Genomic DNA, 21,426 nt, shown 5'->3' with positions numbered 1-21,426 from the left:
ACAGCTCAGCCCGCGCCGGGAGCGGCGAGGCGCGCGGCAGCTTCCCGACCCTGGCCCCCGCCTCCGAGCCCCGCGGCTCTCCAGCGGCCCCCAGTTCCCCGCCCACCGGCATCAGTCTTACAGACGCCCGCCCGCCGCGATCCGCCGAGGCCGGGGCTGACAGGGTGCGAAGTCCGCAGTCCTCCCCTCCCGCGCTACTCCAGCAAAACACTCCCGACCAGATGGCCGAAGCGCTACCCATCCACCTCGCTCTGAGTCTGCGCACTAGCGGCCGTCGCATGGCGGTGACGTCAGTCCGCCGACGCGCGGCGTGACGCCTGTCTTGCGCGCCGCACGTGCAAGCGCGGGCCGTTTCTCCTCGGACTCCGGTCCGCGTGGGACTCGCGGCCTGACACCATGAAGGAGACACCGCTCTCAAACTGCGAGCGCCGCTTCCTCCTCCGCGCCATCGAGGAAAAGAAGGTAGGCGGCCCGCGGGGCGGGCGGGCCGGACGCCGCTGCCCCGAGCGCGCGGGCGCGTGACCGCACGTTGTGCTTGCAGCGGCTGGACGGCAGGCAGACCTACGACTACAGGAGCATCCGGGTCTCCTTCGGGACGGACTACGGGTGCTGCGTGGTGGAGCTCGGGAAGACGAGGTAACCGCGGGACGAATGCGGCGCCGAGCGGGGGCTACCTCGCTCGGCCGGGGGTTTACGAAGCAGCCCTGAAGTCTGCACACCACTTTGTGTAGCTGCCCAAAGTGAGGGTGTTCCGGAGCGCGGAGCTCGGGTTCTGGGGCCACACGTGGGCTGCCATCAGGAGCGGGTGTCGGCTGCGTGAGTACCACGAAGCTCTGACCGGCACGCGTCCTGTGGACCGTCGCCAGCGCCGGGCACCTGGCCTGTGCGCCCCGCCCCTGTGCACCTGCCCCGGGCGTCCCGCTCCGTGCCCCGCCCCTGTGCGCGTAGTCCCCGGCTCCTGTGCGCGCAGTCCCCCGCCCCTGTGCCCGCAGTCCCCCGCCCCTGTGCGCGCAGTCCCCCGCCCCTGTGCCCGCAGTCCCCCGCCCCTGTGCCCGCAGTCCCCCGCCCCTGTGCGCGCAGTCCCCCGCCCCTGTGCGCGCAGTCCCCCGCCCCTGTGCCCGCAGTCCCCCGCTCCTGTGCGCGCAGTCCCCCGCCCCTGTGCGCGCAGACCCCCGCCCCTGTGCGCGCAGACCCCTGCCCCTGTGCACCTGCCCCTGCGCGCCCCGCCCCTGTGCTCCCCTTGTTCGCGGTGTGGAGGTCCTGAGCACTTTTCGGCCACAGGCCCGCTTTCCTTTTTTCCTGAGTGAAATAAGAATTCGAAAGTTGTGAGGACATTAGGTCCTAGTACCCTGGGAAAGCTCAAGTTTTCTTGCCATCTTGTATCAGTATTTCTTTTAGAAAACAGGATTAAAAGTCCTTCATTTTCCTCTGCATCTGTGGAATAGTTAATACTGTGATCAGTTACTTTTCTGTTATCTTCTTAGGCATATTAATGTTTTTTATCTCTGCATGTATTCTGTTAGTATGTTTTATATGTAATCTTTATCTCATGTCCATTTGACATACTGAGAGTGAAATTTAAATTGTTTTATTTCTTACTTTTTTGATAAGAAAGGAAATATATTTAGTTAACATCTTTGTACCCCTATCTCTGCAGAGTTCTTGGACAGGTTTCCTGTGAACTTGTTTCTCCAAAACTCAATCGGGCAACAGAAGGTATTCTTTTTTTTAACCTTGAACTCTCTCAGATGGCTGCTCCAGCATTCGAACCTGGCAGGTATTTACATCTTTATCTGGAGTTGCTTTGGTCATAGAAGAACCTGACAGTTGTAACCTGTTGTTTTAATGCCTGGTGTTACATTTCATGACATTAGCCCATTCCTGTTTTCATAGGCAGTCAGATCTCTTGGTGAAGTTGAACCGACTTTTGGAAAGATGTCTAAGAAATTCAAAGTGTATAGACACTGAATCTCTTTGTGTTGTTGCTGGTGAAAAGGTGAGGAATGAATTCTTAATCTTAGTATGGTTGGTTGATTCATTGGTTTCTAGGTCTATGCTTTCATTCTTAGAGCTTTGGTTAATTTAGGTGGTTTTTTTAAAATTTGTTTTTGTATTGGAGATTAAACCCAGGGTGCTACATCCTCAGCCCTTTTTGCTTTTTATTTGGAGACAGCATCTCTAAGTTGTTGAGGGTCTCACTGAGTTGCCCAGGCTGGCCTTGATTTGAGATCCTCCTGCTTCAGCCTCCCTAGTCACTGAGATTACAGGCATGCACTGCATGATGGTGTTAATTTAGTTTTATACTGGTTCATATCACTTCAAGTCATAAGCAGGGCTTATTCCAAAGAAGTCACATCACTTGTGGCTGAATGTGACACTTTAATTTGCATTTCTTTTAAGATAATCATATTACCATTTAAAACCTGACATTTTGAGATTTGTAAGTTAGTAGCTAAAATAAAACCATAGTTTTGGAGTTAGGAAAATCTCAGGTATAAATGCTGGGGTGATTACTTTTACTTAGAATATGTAGTTTACTTTTGTCTAATGATTCATATAGAAAGGTAAACTATTTGTATTTCAGATCTGCTTTTTTGGGGGGAGGGTTTAAATTTTTCTGCATTTTTATTGATAAAATAGAAGAATTAATTGGAAGGAAGAAAATTGAACAGTGTTACTGTTAAATAACCACTGGTTTTGTTTAGTTAGGTTTATTTTTATTTTAAACTTGCTTTAGGTTTGGCAGATACGTGTGGACCTACATTTATTAAATCATGATGGAAACATCATCGATGCTGCCAGCATTGCTGCGATTGTGGCCTTGTGTCACTTCCGAAGGCCTGATGTCTCTGTCCAAGGAGATGAAGTAACCCTGGTAAGGTGCCGTGATTTGAGCCAGACCCTCCCTCCCTATGGATGAACGGGTATTCTCGATGTGCAGACAACTTACTTTAAGTAAAGTCATGTTGTAGATGGCAATTCCATAGGTTGTGGAATATATATAAGGCAAAAGTATATATGGTCAGAATTTTCCTTATCTAGATGTCTGTCAATATGAATGTAACCTTGAGCTTGGTTTTCCAGAAGAGAATGCAATAACTACTTCTTTGGATTGAACATTAGATGAAATGGTTACCCATGTTTAGGGAGTCACATGTGAAAAATCCATGGTTCTCAGCACTGAAATGCTTATCCTGTGAGAGGCATGCAGAAACTGAACAGGACTGAGGACCTACAGATTAACCTCTCTCTAGGAATTGTGTTCCTTTAGCAAAGTAGATGGCAGGAGTCCATCCGAAACACCTGGAGAGGCTTATTAAACACACTGCTAGGCTCCACTTCCAGAGTAGGACTGAGGTGGGAATTTGCACTTCTGATACTGATGCTGCTGGTTTGGGGACCACATTTTGAAAACCACTGATCTTTGTGCCTGACTTTTGTGCTGTGTCAGTTTTTTGTTTCGTTTTGGGTATTGGGAATCAAACTCAGGGGTGCTTGACCACTGAGCCACATCCCTAGCCCTGTTTTGCATTTTATTTAGAGACAGGGTCTCACTGAATTGCTTAGTGCCTTGCTGTTGCTGAGGCTGGTGACTTTGAACTCTGAGATCCTCCTGTCTCAGCATCTGAGCCACTGCGATTACAGGTGTGTGCCATTGCACCCAGCTCAGTTTGATGTATATAAATTACATACTACAATAATGAAAATTCACTGTAGTCATAGTTTGAGCCTGGAAGTTCCAAAAGGAAACATCAGGTGCCCAATTTTTCCAAACAATCTAAAACTAGATTGGAGCATTCTGTATAGACTTAGAGGTAGAGTTTATTAACAGTAGAGAAAATGTTCCTTTAGAGAAGGTGGGTGGTTATAGAAAGTAAAAAAAAAAAAAAAGAAAAGAAAAAGTAGAGGCCAGTTATTAAACTTGAAAAAGAAATCACTTGTAAGATTATGTGTTGTTACTGTTGGGCACGTAAAATGATATGGCTGTGTTGGAAGAGTTTGGCAGTTTCTTAAAATGTTAAATGTAAACAACGTTCTGTATTCAGAAAAATAACAATGGAAGAATAAAATACTCCTCTAATGTGTACATCTTTTAGCACATTTGAACTAGGGAAAATTTTTTGTAGCAATTGTATGCCTAGAAATCTCTAGGAGGAAAAGAGCGTGTGTGTCTGAGAGATGTATGCACATGTTCATAGCATTCATTTAATAGCCATGAACAAGAAATGGCCCATAGGTTCTCTAGCTGGTAAATGGACAAACACAGTGTACACTGATACAAGGGAGAACTTGGTGTGTTTCATCCACTTGGGGTCCACTACTGATAACTGCTGCAGGGTGGGTGAAACATGCCAAGTTGAAAGAAGCCAGGCGTGGAGACTGCAGATCACTGGATTCGTCTGTATAGAATACGGAGCAGAGGCAAATTGGTCAGAGAGCAGATCAGCCAGTGGTTGCTTGAGTGGAGGTGACAGAATTGACTAATAAAGGACCTTAAGGATTTTGTGGGGTAATGGAAATACACAGTAGGAAGGCAGTAGTGGTGCATACTTAAACCCTTGCAATAAATGGAAAAATGGATCATACTTACAAGAAGTAGATTTATGGGATGTAAGTTATACCTCAATTAGGGTTTTGAAAAATGCATATAATTTTTTATAATTTTAAGGAATCTGAGTGGCAAAGTCAAATGATTGTAAAAAAAGTGATTTAGGTACTCATCAAAATTTAGAAGGAATTTTATTTTTTACTACTTGATTCCCAAGGTGGTATTTTGTATGTTGACAACTTAAGTATGATTATTGAACCTCTTCTTCTGAAACAGTATGCGCCTGAAGAGCGTGATCCTGTACCATTGAGCATCCACCACATGCCCATTTGTGTCAGTTTTGCCTTCTTCCAGCAAGGGTAAGTCCTGCCCTGACATGGGCAGAAATCATAAGCACACAGGGACTTTGTAGCCTTGCCAAGTGTGTGGGCAGATGAGTGACCCTTGTTAATATTGTAGCACCTCATATTTCCTCCTGAGGGCACTAGTTGGCAAAGAGCTTTCTCATAGAAATAACAAAACAATTCCATAATTACGCTTCCCGATATTTTTCTTTTTGTAGTATAGTTAGAATTTGATGAATTTACCCTGGCACACTAGTACTTTGCCTTTCTTGAAGTTAAGAATTACTGTAGATTTTGGAGCTTTGTTAGTTCTGGGAGCAGATCATAAGGGAGAATGATTCACGACAAAGAGAAAATCTAGTTTCCTTTGGCTTTCCAGCTGTCTATTCAATTTGTTGCTAAATCCTCTAACAGAAAATGTGGTCTCTTAGGTTCCTGGGATGGTACTTTTCAGTGGAAGCTTGAGTCTTAATTCTTCAGAAAAAAGGGAGAGCTATAAAAATATGTATTAACAGTGTTGTGCATAAGAATTAGAAGGTCTCAACTTTAGCCATTGTTATGTGGAATTTTATTCTAGGGAAATGGACCAGTAATGTCTAATAGAAATAAAATGCCAGCTATATAAATAATTTAAAATTTTCTCAAGATCACATTAAAGAGGTAGAAAGAGAATTTTTACATACTTAACCTAAAATATGTAAAATATTTTCATTTTATTATACTCAATATATTTATAACTACTCATGAAAATTTTACATTTTTAAATTTCCATTGAATCTTTGAAATCTAGTGTTTTACATACCCAGTTTGGACCAGTCACATTGCAAAGGCTTATTAATCCCATATGACTACTAACTGCTGTATTGGATGGTGCAAAATGCTACTGCTTTTCATGTACCATTAGCAGAATCTAGAACAGGATGTTGGGGCAACGTTAACTAATTTAATGGTATCCAGCTTTTTATTAATGAGCCAGAAGTCATTTAATAAGAGATAGCATTAGGTTTGGATTATATGATGTTTAAGATGTGATTTCACTGCAATAGCAGGAAATAACCACTTAAGCATTTTTGTTTACAAAAACATATTCTTGACTCCTGTTTCATTAAATTAACTCATACCCACAGGCTTAGGCAACTTTACTGTTGACTTCATTGATGCTGTCTTTAAAAAAAAATTCCATACCCTAAAAATGACAAGTATTTAGCCTCAGGATTTGTTCAGGATCATTTAATATTCATTTCAGAATGTATCTCTTGGTGGATCCTAATGAACGAGAAGAACGGGTAATGGATGGCTTGCTGGTGATTGCCATGAATAAGCATCGAGAGATTTGTACCATCCAGTCCAGTGGTGGGATAATGCTACTGAAAGATCAAGTTAGTGCTTTGACTAATATGCCTTTAAGAATAGTCTATTCTTTTTAGAAGCTTTTTCTTGTCTTTTAACCAAAATCCAGTGAGAGTGCTTTATTGATTGATCCTAGGATATGTGGGAATCAGGTTTCAGTACAGTTGTTAAATTCTGTTGACAGTGGACACTGAGGTGTTCTTGTCTCTGGCTGTTCCCACATGTAACCATCCTGAGCCTGACCCTTCCAACTAGAGGAACACTTTTTTTCTTTCAGTGAAGAAAGATGCATGTCTTTTTTTTCTTTTTTTTTTTTTAATGGCAAAAGGTAGAAATGAGGTAGGACGATAGTCTTACTTGTAGAATTTGACTACCACTAGAGTGATTCTCAAACCCAGCCACATGCGAGACTCACATGGAGACTCTCGTAGAAAGCAGAGTGCCACTGTGGGACCTGCAGAATAAGTAGAGGAGAGCAGGGGCGCTGCTGGGCTTCCCATCCAGCTCAGCCACGCACTAACTCTGGGCAAATGATGCTGGGTTTTTGGGCCTGTTTTGTGTGTGTGTGTAAAATAGGACGAGAGGGTAAATAGATGTAGGTATGTAGCAATGTCCAGGATACATTAGGTGCTCAGTAGACACTGGTTTCTGTTGTCCTCATGGCTGACGTTCTTACTAGCGCCATAGTCAGGCTCCTGTTTCTGTGGATTGCTTATGGGAAGGTGCACACCTGAGCAGGCCTTTCCTGTAGTGTCAGACTGTTGTGTAAGAAAGTTTGTCCTGTTAATGCAGTAGTTCTTCAGATGTTAACAGCTCTTCATCTTGCCTTGTGTTAACAATACATCATTTTCATATTTGGAAAAGCTTAAATTATAAAAATAGAGAGGCTAATTTCATGATTGTAGTTTTAAGGCCATATGGTTTATTGTCTTTAACAGAATTCACTTTTACAAATAGGTTTTGAGATGCAGTAAAATAGCTGGTGTGAAAGTAGCTGAAATTACAGAGCTAATACAGAAAGCTCTGGAGAATGACCAGAAAGTTAGGTAAGTTTTAACTTTTTCAGAACTAAATGGTCTTTTTAATACATATTTCTGGGCCTTTCTTGTTCAAGGTCAACAATATAATTATCACACTTGATCTTTCCTTATTTGTTAACCTTAATTGAATATACTACTTGTGTTTTTGAAAGTTGATTAAATTCTATTATATTTTATTCCTGTTTTTAAACATTACTTTTATTGAAAATCTGTAAAATTTTTCTTTAAAAATTCACATTTTCTTAGGGGAAAAACAATCTGGTAACTCAGTTAATGGAAAGAACACAAATAAGTTGATTCCCATCTCTACTTCATACTGTGTTACCTTACCAAGATATGTAATCTAGGACTTCAGTCTCTTGTACCATATGTGAGGCTAATGCCTTCTTGGTAGGGCTGATTGAGGATCAGAGAATGTAAGCACCTAGCACATCCTGGTACACGATTCCATAAATGATAATTATGGGAATTTGTTGTTATTTCCTTGACCGGCATGTTAGTCAAATAGACTATTCCAATATTTCTCACCACTGAAGGATAAAATACTTCTTCTCTGCTTTTTTCTTTCATCTGTCTTTATCATTCTCCTTCTACCCACCCACAACAAAAACCCACATACAGGAAAGAAGGTGGAAAGTTTGGCTTTGCAGAGTCTATAGCAAATCAAAGAATCACAGCATTTAAAATGGAAAAGGCCCCCATCGATACCTCAGATGTAGAGGAGAAAGCAGAAGAAATCATTGCTGAAGCTGAGCCTCCTCCAGAAGTGTATCTTTGTTGTGTGGTTTGTGCATAACAAGGTGGATAGCACTGTTGGCTTTACTGATGTTGTGTATGCGTACTGACATTTCTTTTCCGAAATACTGTTAGAGAAAAAACTTAAGAAAGTAATATGAGATATATGAAGTCGACAGTTTAACATCTAGCTTCTCTTTGGTTACTCTGCAGGAACTAGAAAATTCTCAATTGTGAGACCCATTTTAGGGACTGGAGGTGTGTTTCAGTGGTAGAGCACTTGCTTAGCATGTACAAGGCCCTGGGTTACATCCCTAACACTGCCCCAAAATATTTTTATAGTATTTTCATTTTCCTTTGAAAATTTGTTATTTAGTATCAATGGCATGGGGTCAAGTTACCTTATACACTATTACACTTTATTCTTATAAGTATTTGTTTACTAAATTACAACTGTCTTTTATTTCTCTTACTGTCTTTATAATAATATAAAAATAACTGTCTTTATTTCTGGTGTCCATAAAATCCTGCAGTAGTTCAGTAGTTCATATATTTTTCATTGTTCAGCTCTCCATACTACAGCTGTATTCTTTTCCATGAGAATTTGAGGAATCATTGAATAAATCTTACAAGATACAACTTTTTCCATCAGTTCAAGTAGCAGTACTTTTGCTCTTCAGTTTTCTTAACTTGTGAAGCATTGCCGAACCTGTGTTGTGGACTCCTGGAACTGCCCAGATCGGAGAGGGAGTAGAGAACACCTGGGGTGTACTTGAAGACTCTGAGAAGGAAGGTGAGGATGAAGGTGGCAGTGACGAGGCTGTCCTTCCTGATGACGTGAAGATGGACACAGCAGAGGTTTCCAATATTGGAAGCCAAGGTAAGTGATGCTGCTTGGCTTTTAGGTGATCCTGCTCAGGAGTATTGTAGATACGTGTCTCCAGAAGCGTGTGCCTGGCCTGTGTGTAGCTAGGTAACACAGATAGTCTGTAGAGATCTGTGGAGAATATAGAGCAGCTACACGTGGGGTATGTGACCCTTTCTTGGAGGGGCTAAATATTTTGTGATTTAAATTTCAACCAAATGGGACTAATTGCAACATTAACATCAATTCTTTTTTTAAAGAATGTTTATTTTTGGTAGTGGTAGACTTTTTAGCATATAGTTATGGCAACATTTTTAATTAAATTTTTTTTTTGTACATGTATCTGGGCCAGTTTAAAGGGAATGAGTTTTCTAGTTTTTAGACTCAAACTTATATTACATCATGTAGTACAAACTTTCTATAAGAAGCAGTAACTCTGCATCTGTATAGAAGCCACCAGCCCCTTGTGGCTTACTACTAAACATTTGAAATGGGTTTGTCTGAGGGACTGAATTTAAATTTAATTATAGCTAACATAAAATTAAATAGCCATATGTGGCTAGTGGCTGCCGTATTAGTGGAGAATTAAAGGAAACAAAATTTCTAGAAATGCCTGAAATACTGTCCATTATATGTGTACCTTGCATTCTAAAAGCTGAGGAAAAGAAGATGTTTATTTTTGCCTATGGATCCTTTTGCTTTTATGAATACAAAATTCTGCCTGGCCCATTTAAGATCAGGAATTGCTTTTCGTGGTAAAAGTTCTGGTAAATGGGTGAAGAGAAAACTCTCTTGGTGGGAACTTAGGCAGCTTTCCCAGGGGCTGTTTCTGTTTGGTGTTATTCAGGTAGCTATTTACCAATGGAGTAAGCTGTTTGCCCCAGGACTCGTGTTCACAAGGTTTTCCACATCAACCTATGTTAATTAGTTACACATGACAGTACAATGACCTTGACATATCGTACATTTGAATCAGATAGGGCATAATTTCTTGTTTTTCTGAGTGCACAGGCTGCAGAATCACATCGGTCATGCAGTCACGTATGTAGCTGCTCCTTTTTAAATGCTGCACAAATCCAGCACCACTGCATGTACCTAGCAGCCTAACCATTCTCTCATTGATGACTCTGGCTGCCTTTCCTTACCTCTTTCCAGTGCTGGTGTCCTTGCACTTCATAAAGTTAATAGTTGGACATTTTATTTCTGGTTTGAAGACTAATATTTTCAATTAAATAATGAAACTGGGAGGATGGAGTCAATATTCCCAAAGGATGTGAACAGAGCAGGTGCAAACTAAAACTATGAAGAATAGGCAATCAACCAATGAGGAAAAGGGTTGACTTGTATATGTGTGTGTGTATGACATGTGTTCATTATTAATGCTGTGGATAAAAATAGGCAAAAGGAAATGGCCCATTAACATTTTTAATGGTCAGTCCTTGTAATAAGAAATAAATTCAAAGAAAAAAGTAATAATATATTTTGGCTACTGATTAGACAGTATTAAAAAGCAGTATCTACAAGGGTCAATGGGAAATGTTTTATCATTTCCACTTCTTAGAGGAATTGGAACAGTATTTCTGGATGGATTTGGTTTAAAAAAAAAAAAAAATCTTGCAATGTGCCTTTTGACCCAACAGTTCTGCTTCTGGGAATTGTTCAGTGTTTATAATGGAAGACAACAGCAGCTGCTAAGGTGGACCTTGTCCCTTCTTACCTAGAGCAGCACCAACAGCTCAGCTAGAGTCCTGACTGCAGGTCATTTGCAGATCAGATCTGATAGATGCTGCATAGATTCCCCCTGAATACTCCTGTGTGTTCAGCCTTTACAGACACAACTAAAGGAAATGAGAATTGTTGGGAGAGTTTTTCTGAGCTCTAAGGAACGACTTCAGAGAGAAAGATTTGGGAAGAACAAAGTTTATCGATCTGTAAGCCCCAGAAAGCAGCTGGGGGTCTCAGTGTGGAGTGAGTTTGGAATCAGACGTAAATTCATGGAAATTTTCAGGAGATTACTTATATTGCTTTCCATGTTATTTTCTTCAAGATGCCCCTATAGTGCTCTCAGACAGTGAAGAAGAAGAAATGATCATTTTAGAACCAGACAAGAATCCAAAGAAAATAAGGTACAGATTTCCACTTTATTACCCTCTGGTTCTGTGCTATCTTCCCCTTTTTCATTCCTGTTCATTCACTCTGGTTATAAGAAGTCAGTGCCCAGTTCTGTAGACATGAGATGCCTTTCAAAGTTTTTACTCTCACAGCTAACACATTTCATATCCTGCTAGAAAAATAATGAAGCCCTAATTTAATGATCCAAAATTCAACAAGCATGTCATCAGTGAACTGTTACTTTATTCACAGAACACAGATCGTCAGTGCAAAACAAGAAAAAGCACCAAGTAAAAGACCAGCAAGAAAAAGAAAAAAGAAGAGAATTGTTAACTAACAATAAGTTGTATATTTGCATATATAGTTATTAAAAGGATAATTTATTCAGTACAAACTACTCTGGGTATTTTTTTACTCATAATTCCAATATAAAGCCTGATTTTTTTTTTAATGTCAGCTTTAAAATGAACCTCTAAAGTGATGCGCAAAAAGCTTCCCAAACCATTTTCAACCTCTTCTGTGGCCTGGGTAAAGTCTAGAATTTGATGAGGAATCAAAATACCACTTTCAGAGGCTTCTGCAGGGAGTTTACACAGAGCTGAGTCTGAGGGACTCCCTGTGCAAGCAGGCTGTTTAGTCCAAGCTTAGTTGGTGACCGTCAGCACACTAGTCCAATTGCTGAGGAAATGAATGTCAGGATTTTTCAGGGTGTTTTCCTAAAATGACTTTTAAGAGGAAGGCTCCTCACTCCCCACTGCACAACAAACTACAAATCGTCTTTTTCTAAGAGAATCTGGAACAAGTCATTTAAACCTCCAATTAACTAAGTCAAAGATTTCCAAGTCGATTTATTATTATCCTGACAGCTGGCATCATTAATACTTTAACAAAACCACTTAAAATTAGCCAAATATCTAGGATAGATACATGTACAAAAGATATACAAATTAAAACCATTAAAAAAAGTAATGGATACCATAATTTGTCCTTGACCATAACTTCTGTGTTCATAAATGATTGTGAAATGACAACCCAAGATAAAAACTGTACACCATGTACTCTGAGGGATTTACATCTTAGAAAACAGGCAGCCTTCCACGTTACACGTTTAGTGTCTCTGGTGGGTTGAGGAGAGAAACTCCATGATACCTGTAAATTAAAAAGTCTTGTTAGTAAATATTCACTGGCAAGGGAGATCTGTGTTGTGTGCGCTGGGCTCTCAGAAATGTTCTTCCCATCTGTCTGGTTAGGTTGTTTTAGAATTGCTGTCAGATCCCCCTTCCTCTCCCTCACCCCCAGCTGCAAGACAAAGCATCATTTACATCCTTCTCCAAGCTCCAAGAGATCAGGGTTTCTGTTTTGTTTTGGCGGTTCTGGGGATGGAACCCAGGACCTGGCTCATGCTAGGAAAGTGGTCCACCCTGATAGCCACAGCCTGAGAAGAGCTCCGTAAAGAAGCTGTGGCAAACCCCATGTGTCCTTTGATAAAGTAAAATGCCAGAGTCTGGAAACACGTGCTCGGCTCTTACTTCGAATGCTTGTACTTCTCCCTTATGGACTGCTGTGCATGCTGCGGGGCTCTGAGGTAGGTCTGGTGGAGGTCCAGGAGACAGGGCTTGAGGCTTTCTAGGGTGTATCCGGTCTTCTGTACCAGCGATTCAGGCTACGGGAGGGGCAGGGAACCAGAGTGCCGTCGTTAACACGGGACACTGAACACAGTGAGCCTGTGGTTGGCTGGCTCTTCACCACCACCCACCCACCCCCACATCTGCTTTCTCAGGCCATTCCTATGCCTTGATCTTCTCACTATTTTCCCCACCAGCACCATAAACTGCAGCCTCCGTGGGGCCTGAAATCCTAAGCACACCTTCCAAATCCAAGCTCACAACTAAGCCTTTCCCCTAACATGTTCAATAGGAAAGACGTCTTCAACAGTACACATACTGGAATAGTTTTCCAAGTAACAGCACCTGGACACCCCGGGCCTGGGACCGCCTGCAGTGTCATACTCACCCAGCTTTGGCCTGTGACAGTGTAGAGAGCTAAGTGAAAGGCTGCTCCAGCAACGACTGATGGCAGGTACTTCAGGTACGGGTCGGCATCTATCAAACTCAACTCTCCCAAGAACTGTAATGACAAACACTCGATGACCTAGAGCTCTAGAATTCAAACCTCAGACCCTTTCCTTCTGACCTAATTTTTTTCTTGTCTTTGATTCTGCCTCTGTGACAACCCTGGAAAAAATACTTAGACGCATCTTTACACACCCACTATCATGGTGTCTCGCTCCACTTTCATCCTGCATTCCCCTCTAAGAACTAAAGACAGTGCTCCTGGCTACCATTTTCCCAAGACTTTGTCCTCAAACCACTACTCCTAGTGCTTTCCCAATACACAGCTGTCCCTCGGTGTCCATGCTGATCCTCTTCCAGCACCCACCCATTCACTTGAACACACCAAACCAGTGGATGCTCATGTCCCACATATGTGGATGGTCTAGCACTTGTGTATGCTTAGACACCCTCCTGTATACTTTAAACCATCTCTAGGTCACTTGTAATTCTTCACGTAAACTTTACGTAGTTATTGTTTAGAGAGTAATGAAAAGAAAAGGTCTGTACTTGTTCAGTGTAGATGCAGTTTGATTTTCCCCTGACAACTTTCAGTCCATGATTGGTTGAATTTATGAGTGGAGAACCTAGAGATAGGGAGCGCCAACCATGTACTGTCTTTCACCTATGGTAGGCTTTTTTTCATACTGCAACATTAATCTGTCCCCAGAATACTAAATCTCTTGAGCAAAGCAAATTCTACATTTGTTTGTAGAATTAAACTCACGCTCACCTCTAATTATTATATAGGAATCTCCAACAAAATAATAAGTAACTTACCATTGCTAAACTTTCAACCTTACAGTTTGCAGGCTGCTGATGTAGAAAGTACTGGGTAAGAAACTGATTTACTGTTGGTGCAGCTAGGTCAAAAGCAAGGACTTTCAAGACTAGGTGCTCCATTCTCAGCACCTGCTTCTTGGTATAGGTGTCATCGGTGATGTACACAAACTCTGCTACTTCTGGGGGGTATATTTCTTCAAACTTTCTACAATGAAAAAAGTTTAAATAGTAAGTCCTTTTAAGAGAAGCAAGCCTCCCAGCTCTGCAATCCCATTTGCAGAATACACAGAATGACCCCAAACCCACTTTTTACCAACTGCACTTTCACTGATACTTGACCATTGTTTCTAGCAGAGACCTTCAACTACTACTAAAAGACCCAAATCCAAGAGAACTTGTGACATATTCCTCCCAGTGCAGCACAGCACTGAGTGAGAGACATGAGATTTCCCAGAATAGGACCAATGCCAGAGCTCACAAGGTAGCTAGAAACTTAGGTAAACAGATATTTGATGTTTCCATTTTTAAATCCCATCTTCATGCCTTAGTAGAAGATACTATTTGTATGCCAGAAAGCACTTTGTTATGGAAGGAACCACACTTTCAAGCTTGGTAATCTAATCATTATAAAATGTGATATTTCGTGTTCATTGGAGGTACCCTGGAATCCAGTTCTAGGAAGAGCAGTGTTCTAGATTAGAACAATTTCATCCTCAGTCCCCTCAGCTCCCACACCACAGCCATCCCTAAAGTACTCTGACTCTGGCCTGTGTATGTAAGGACGTCACAGCTGAGATCACATTCATTCCCCGCATGGAAAGGAGAGGCTCAGACAGGAAGGAACAGTGGACTTACGAGGCCAGCAGCATGGCAGCTGTGCCCACAAGCTGAAGTTTCCCTCTCAGCACTGACATGGACGAGAGGAACCTGTCGATGTAGTTCACAGCCAAGTGCAGGGTCTCATTCTGTAGTTTATATTCTTCTCCCACTTCAACCAGCCAGTCCACAAGGATAGCCCGCATACTGTTAGTGATGTCTGGCTGCTTCTTCATGTAGCCCACTCTAGGCTTACACTTGACCTGTCCAGGAAAGGTCAGTAGTGTTAAGACTGCAGTTAGACCATTCACCATCAACAGAGCTCTGCGTGCTGTGAACTGAAGTGCAGCACTGGAAAGACAGTGACCCCAGAGCTCAAACACCATTCTCTGCACTTCACTCAGCTGCTCTTGGTGAACCTAGTGTGCAGAGTGGGCTCAGCCCTTACCTCCATTTCCCTAAGGTATGTGTGAATATCCTCGTGGTAGTCGGGCACTTCATTAACACTCACTGGCTTTTCATCTTCTAACACAATTGATATATCCATAGTGTGTGGCGACTCTGAGAATTCAAAAGACAAGATGAATTGCTTCCATTTGATTTAGTAGCTAAAAATGACTACCCCTATAAGGAGTCTAATAACACCAAGGCATTTATTTCATTCAACTAAAAAGGTCTTCTCATGGCAAAGTACCTGGAATGTTTTACTCTAGTTTTAGTATCTGTTTACATAGATTTAGAATTGGTTCCAATTAATGAGACAAATGTTGATAAGCCACTAATAGGAGATTGAGTATTAAAGTATCATTCATCTTCCATGAGAGATTGGGAACAGATGGTATGTGATTCTATTAGGAGAGCACTTACTGTCCAAGTAGAATTCAGACCCCATAGCCAGACATTTTCAGAGCATAATTAGGCCATCACCTAGAATCAGTACTTTATCAGAAAGTGAAGAAACAGCACAAAACTATAAGCAGGGCTGGCTACAGCAGCTACTATTTTTATGGGTTAGGGAAAACAGCCATGTTTTCCCTACTAACTTGGTACAGCTACTAACTTAGAGAAGGACAGTGTCACTTGCAGATGATCACTCAGAATGGTTTTACAGAAAAAAATGTTATGTAACTATTTATGTCTTCAAATAGCACTCTCTGAAATGGTATCTGAAAAGTGAAGCTATAAATATAACTGGAATCCATTCTTTGAAACAAATGGGATCAGATTCAAATAAGAATTCAAGGTCTATTTAATCAGTATGCAAATTAAGTTGGTAGAGTTCACAAAAGGGCATGAGGATCTGGGTCTTGTAGTCACTAGGTCAAGTATCAGGGTGACAGTAGAGGAAGATCACATCTTCTCTAAGCCTGTTATACAAAGCTTCCATACAGTGTATCATAACAAATAGATACGAGTGTCTTAAAACTTACCAAAACTACCATCCATTGGATAATCCAGAGGCACCAGAGGTTTTCTTGGTCCAGGTAAAGTAGCAGCTGTACTAAAAGCCAGGACATTCTCACACTCGGTTCTTTTTTCAGATGGCCTCTTTTGAGTCTCCTCCTCTGCTTCATCCACATGAATGGTGAATGCAGGCTGTTTACTGTTTGCTTTCCAAGGAGGAACAGCAGTGACATGCTCATCATTCACGGGAAGATCCTTTAGAGGTGCGACCTAAAGGGAAAGTAATAACAGGCTTTGAGCTTATTCAATGGAGTTTTACCTTTTTCCCCTTGTAACTAATCAGAACTACGTGGAGTTAAAATAACCAGGGCTTCAAGGATGGGGTGTCAGGCTAAAGCATAAGTTTAGGAAAAGAGGGAAAAAGTACTTATTCACCACTTTCACCCCAGGGTGGAGCAACAGAGCAAATCAGGCTAAAATGGCGGAATTTACCAAAAGCAAAATGTTTTTCAGACCCCTTCCCGAAACGGAGGTAACGTCTAGAGCAGACGGGTGGGGGTGGGGGATCCGGTCCTGGCAGTGCCTGGGGTTTGAAAGTGGAGAGGAAGGCTGGAAGCTGGGCGAAGGCCAATTCACGCTGTAGGGCTTGATCTGACCCCATTATCTCCAGAAAGATGCTTCCACTAGGGAGCATGCTAAGAATAATGGGAGACGCTACTCCAGCGGCATCCCACGTACCAGAAAACCTGGGACCGAGTGGACTCTGGACCCCAGCCCCCTGAAGAGCCGAGAGGCGCTCCCAAGTCCCGCCCAGCCGCCCTCCTGCAGACCCCTGCACCTTTACCCGGCGCGTCTTGGGCTTCTGCGGCGCGGGACACCGCGGGTTCGCGGCCTTCAGCACAGCCAGCGCGGCCTGGGGCCGCGGCTGCGGGGCGGGCGCCTTCTCCGGGTTGATGTTCTCCTGGTCCTCCTGGAACCCTGTCTGCTGCAGCGCCGGCAGTGCCGGGCCCGTCTCGCGGGCCGCAGGCCGCGGCGCGGAGCTGCCCAACATCGCGGATCCCGGGGGCGCGAGGCGGTCAGCCCGCGCGCCAAGCAGCGTGCGCTTGCCCGCCCGCCGGGGACGCTCCAGCCCTGGCCGTCCGCCGCGGCCCAGCCAGCCTGGCCGCCGCGGCTCACCGGCTTGGACCCGCGCAGGACGCAGCGGATCGCCAAGGGTGGAGCAGACGCGGCGCGGCCCGGCGCGGAGGCGCGGTCGCCCGAGATGCAGCCAGCCGGCAGCCCGCCGTACGGCGGCTGTTCCTGCAGTTCAAGTATCCCGCGACTATTGAAATGGACCAATGAGCGCTCCGGCCGTGACGTCAGCCAGAGCGACGGGCGCAACGAGCGCGGGGGCCTCCGGGCGCGGGACTGGGACACGCAGGCAGGGGCGGAGCTGCGCAGGGACGACGGGGTAGAGGTGGGGGCGGGGCCGCGCAGGGACGACGGGGTAGAGGTGGGGGCGGTGCTGCGCAGGGGCCACTGGGTAGAGGCGGGGGCGGGGCCGCGCAGGGAGGACGGGGTAGAGGCGGGGGCGGGGCCGCGCAGGGAGGACGGGCGCCGGGTGGGGCCACGCCGGGCCTGGGGCGGGGCCTGGGGCAAGCTTCCCTAGGCTCCCAGCCCCCCCGCCTCCCTAAACTTCTAGGGATTAGCAACTGCAGGGTGCTGCCCGTCTGCAGCCTCGGCACTCCGGTCCCCAAGGCCAGGTGATTCCGCATCTCTGGCTCCGCCCGCCAGTTGTTAACTGGGCGGAAGGACGTCTGCACGGGAGGGTTGGAAAGGCAGAGCCTCCCCGAGGCCGAGTCTTGTGGGGCTGGTGGGCCTGAACACGGAGCCGCCGCACACCAAGCACACGCCCCCTGGGCTACGTCTTCAGCCCCGGCTCTTGCTTTTTTCGGAATGAAAATGCAATCAATTTAAGATTGCACTACTTTTGATAATATGTGACAGTTGTGTATTACAAGAAATTTAAATAATCACTAATTTTTATCTTTTTCCCTAAGCGGTGGCAGCCAACACAAAGCAGACAGTGGTATCTTGGTGGCCCGGATATGATTATAGATTTCATTTAGGAATCAAGGCTGTTCGAATATGCTAAAAACAGGAACTGGGGATGTGGCTCAGTTGTACAGACCATGTGCAAGGCCCTGGATTCACTAAACCCCCAATGCCATCCCCTCACCCCCACAATAAAGACAGTATGACCTTATTAGAATAAAACTCAACTACAAGTGCCTTTAACAAATTTTACATTTAATATTCAAGACTGGCACATAATATGACATATAATTAAGAATCACTGTTTTATGGAAATTTCATGAGTCTACCGTTCTTGAAAATATAAAATAGCTTATTTTCCGGTATCTTTATGCCATTTTAAAACCTTTAAATACAGTATTCTCCCCAAATGAATAAGAATTAATGAACCAAACTATGTAGCTTGAAAATGCTATTTTCCTTCATATATAATGAAGTTAGTGGATTTGAGTGCAAGAAAACTGTAGAAATCGTCACTCTTCAGGTGCACACTTGGAGAGTTGGACTGGGGAGAGCGCAGCCAGTTATGATCCCTCCACCCTGAGCCCCACTTACTTCCCTGGTCTGCACTGACAGCAGTGAGCCAAGTGAAGCATTTCTCCAACTGCAGCAGGGTCACAAAATGTCCCCAAGCAACAAAGAAATCAGCAGCAAATCAATTCCAACTCCCAGAAAAAAAAAATCACTGGTAGGTTATTTCCACTGGTTGATGACACACAGGATCAGGACACAAACCAGGTGCAGAACCAGCTTAACCATGTAACTTCATTGAGAGGTTTGCAAATATATAAAAGAATTGCGAAGATCAAACCAGGTAAGATACAAAAATAAAAAAACATTTTGAAATCTGTAAAGTAGTTTACAGATCTACTTTATTTATTTCTTTAATTTGGTGGTACTGGGGTTTGAACCCAAGGTCTTTCTACCACTGGGCTACATCCCCAACCCTTTTTTAAAAAAAGGTCTTGCCAGGTTGCTGAGGTTGGCCTCAAACTTTTGAACCTCCTGCCTCAACCTCCTGAGTAGCTGGGATTAGAGTTGTGCACCACCATACCTGCTTCCAAATACAAATTTCTTAATTTAAAAATTAAAACATCTACTTGCCCCAAATTCATTAATATCCCTCATAATCATTCTACTTGTGTTTTAAAAACAAGACTTTATTTTTAAACAGTTCCATTTTTCAAAAGAAACAGAAGCTTAAAGTCAATGTATCTCAAATATATTTAGTTATTATAAGCTGGCTTGTAATTTGGCTTTAACATTTTGTTTAAAAGACCACTTCTTTGGGACTTTGCCCTGTTTATCTTTCATGCAGCATCAAAGAAAGCAATCAATGCATTTTGATCATAACTGTCCAGAATCTGCAACAGGAGAGGTACTTTGGTTTTCACATTGGTGCCTTTGAACTTAAACTTATCTATGAAAAGATCGGTGATCATACCTGTTAAAAAAAAATGTTTTAATATTGATTCATTCTTTCAAGAACAACGTATTTAATGAAAGTGAGTAATTGCCTGATAATCGTTTCTGAAATTCCATCATTTAACATACATAAACCTAAAAGGGTTGATGCTTTAAACATTATTTTGTGGTGATTTTATAGCAAGTGTCCAGGTATACATAGTAAGCTAATAACCTTCTTAATTGGTTTTGAGCTATTAATTCAGTTCACTCAATTGCTGACCATCTTTGAAATGCTATTGGCATAGATAACATCAGAAGTGATTATTTTTCCCACCCAGCAGATTCTATTCTTAGCAGCCTTATCTGAATTAAAATACTATACCTATATGCTGACCTCCAGGCCAAGAGTCTTGGGTTCAAAGATCTGGAAAAATTATCTCACCTTTTAATTTTTAAAGATATAAAATAGGAATAATTCATGCTACCAATCCTTTATCCAAAACCCTGATATATTTCAGAATTTTTCACACTTAAGGAATATCCTTAATGGGATATATGGTATTAACCCAAGGGGCCTTAGTGGCAACAACTCATAATATGATACTACTTCTGCCACATAATACATGGATGAATATTTACACTAAGAACAGTAAGATCAGAAATAACTTCATGTCCATTTAAATCAGGTTTTGTCATTAACTTATTCAGATTAAGTGAGATTTATTGTCAAACAATTTATGCAAAAGATTTTGTTTTTAATTTCTAGATTTTGAAGTCACTGATAAGAGATGGTAGATCTGTACTAATTCCATACGTTATTTTAAGGATAAAAGAGATCCTTTGCCTACCGTGTATGAAACATTAAAATATTTTATATTAAGTAGGTGTGCTGGTGCACACCTGTATTCCCAGTGATTAAGGAGGCTGAGGCAGGAGGATCCCAAGTTTGAGGGCAGCCTCAATAACTTAGTAAGACCCTGTCTCAAAAAATTTTTTTCTCGTATATACACACATATATATACTTGTGTATACACGTGTATATATAACTGAGAGAAAGTCTCTGGCACATCATCAATTCAGGCAAGGCAGGCTTCGGGATCAACATGGGCTGGAATCAGCTGGCTCTACAGTGATTGCGGAGACTCAGCACAGCGTAGAAGCATGCATTTGGGGTGAAGAGGTTCCACTGTAGGCTTTGCTACTAACTGGGAATGAGACAACAAACCCTTCAGTCTCATTTCAGTTAAAGTAAGAAAAGCGGCAGAGCGCTGGGTAAAGGCCCACCCCATGGCGCAGCCTACTGGGCTCAGGGATCGCACCCTCCCTCCCTCCCCGTCCCTCTCCTCCCTCCCTGCCCCTCTCCTCCACCTGCTCTTCCTTCTTTCATTAGATCTGTGAAACAACCAGCTTCTCACCACCAAAGTAAAATAAGCTTAAACTGTAAACTGACACAGATATAAATGTCCCTTACTCAATTTTGCCTAAAAATAATAAAAGCTGCATTTAAAAATATTTTAGAGTAGCAGTAAAACCTGGCAGTATTTGTGAGAAGAATCTATCATGCTGTGCTCCATGAGTTAGGTTCATTTTACACCATGGTCCTTCATCACAGTATAATTTCACTTAAGAATTTTTACTTGGATTTTTCAAGTAAAAATACGATTTAAAACTAGCTGACAAGATACAGAAGTGTTCTGTGCAATGGCTGCTGTCACTGGCATAGGGCCGCTATCATCTTTCGCCTGTTCCTCCCGCCTGACAAACGGCCAGTGGCAAAGAAACCCGGCCAGGTATTCTAGAAGAGGGCACTAACCCTACTGGCCAGGTATTCTAGAAG

The 21,426-nt window shown here is 43.0% G+C and overlaps 3 protein-coding genes across 6 annotated transcripts in view; 1 reads left to right on the top strand and 2 right to left on the bottom strand.

The window, feature by feature from the left end:
• Nucleotides 1-332: 332 nt before the first annotated feature.
• Exosc9 (exosome component 9) lies at nt 333-11,374 on the top strand. Of its 2 annotated transcripts, XM_076864901.2 has the most exons (12): nt 333-462; nt 542-636; nt 1,658-1,777; nt 1,894-1,996; nt 2,738-2,875; nt 4,826-4,908; nt 6,140-6,272; nt 7,201-7,289; nt 7,905-8,051; nt 8,717-8,898; nt 10,931-11,009; nt 11,248-11,374. In XM_076864901.2, the coding sequence occupies exons 1-12, from the start codon at nt 397-399 to the stop codon at nt 11,330-11,332; spliced, it is 1,320 nt and encodes a 439-aa protein (XP_076721016.1). In that variant the 5' UTR covers nt 333-396; the 3' UTR covers nt 11,333-11,374. The 2 variants fall into 2 exon arrangements, with proteins under 2 accessions (XP_076721016.1, XP_076721017.1); XM_076864902.2 differs by lacking the exon at nt 542-636 and having other exon boundaries at nt 415-462.
• Nucleotides 11,375-11,471: 97 nt separating this feature from the next.
• Ccna2 (cyclin A2) lies at nt 11,472-16,366 on the bottom strand. Its single transcript, XM_076864736.2, has 7 exons — nt 16,136-16,366; nt 15,154-15,266; nt 14,745-14,968; nt 13,887-14,094; nt 13,009-13,122; nt 12,525-12,658; nt 11,472-12,144 (listed from the first exon to the last, which is right to left on the bottom strand). Exons 1-7 carry the CDS (start codon nt 16,149-16,151, stop codon nt 12,096-12,098), a joined length of 858 nt encoding a protein of 285 aa, XP_076720851.2. The 5' UTR covers nt 16,152-16,366; the 3' UTR covers nt 11,472-12,095.
• A 2,020-nt stretch (nt 16,367-18,386) lies between these two features.
• Nucleotides 18,387-21,426, bottom strand: part of Bbs7 (Bardet-Biedl syndrome 7) — a 41,744-nt gene continuing 38,704 nt past the window's right edge. For all 3 annotated transcript variants that reach the window (XM_076864425.2, XM_076864426.2, XM_076864427.2), the window contains one exon: nt 18,387-19,626. In XM_076864425.2, coding sequence (XP_076720540.1) covers nt 19,493-19,626 — 134 coding nt within the window. In that variant the 3' untranslated portion in view covers nt 18,387-19,492. The remainder of the gene's footprint in view (nt 19,627-21,426) is intronic.

The sequence above is a fragment of the Callospermophilus lateralis genome, chromosome 8 (genome assembly GCF_048772815.1).
Source record: "Callospermophilus lateralis isolate mCalLat2 chromosome 8, mCalLat2.hap1, whole genome shotgun sequence".
Taxonomy (NCBI): Eukaryota; Metazoa; Chordata; class Mammalia; order Rodentia; family Sciuridae; genus Callospermophilus; species Callospermophilus lateralis.
This window is presented reverse-complemented; position numbering and strand designations above follow the sequence as displayed.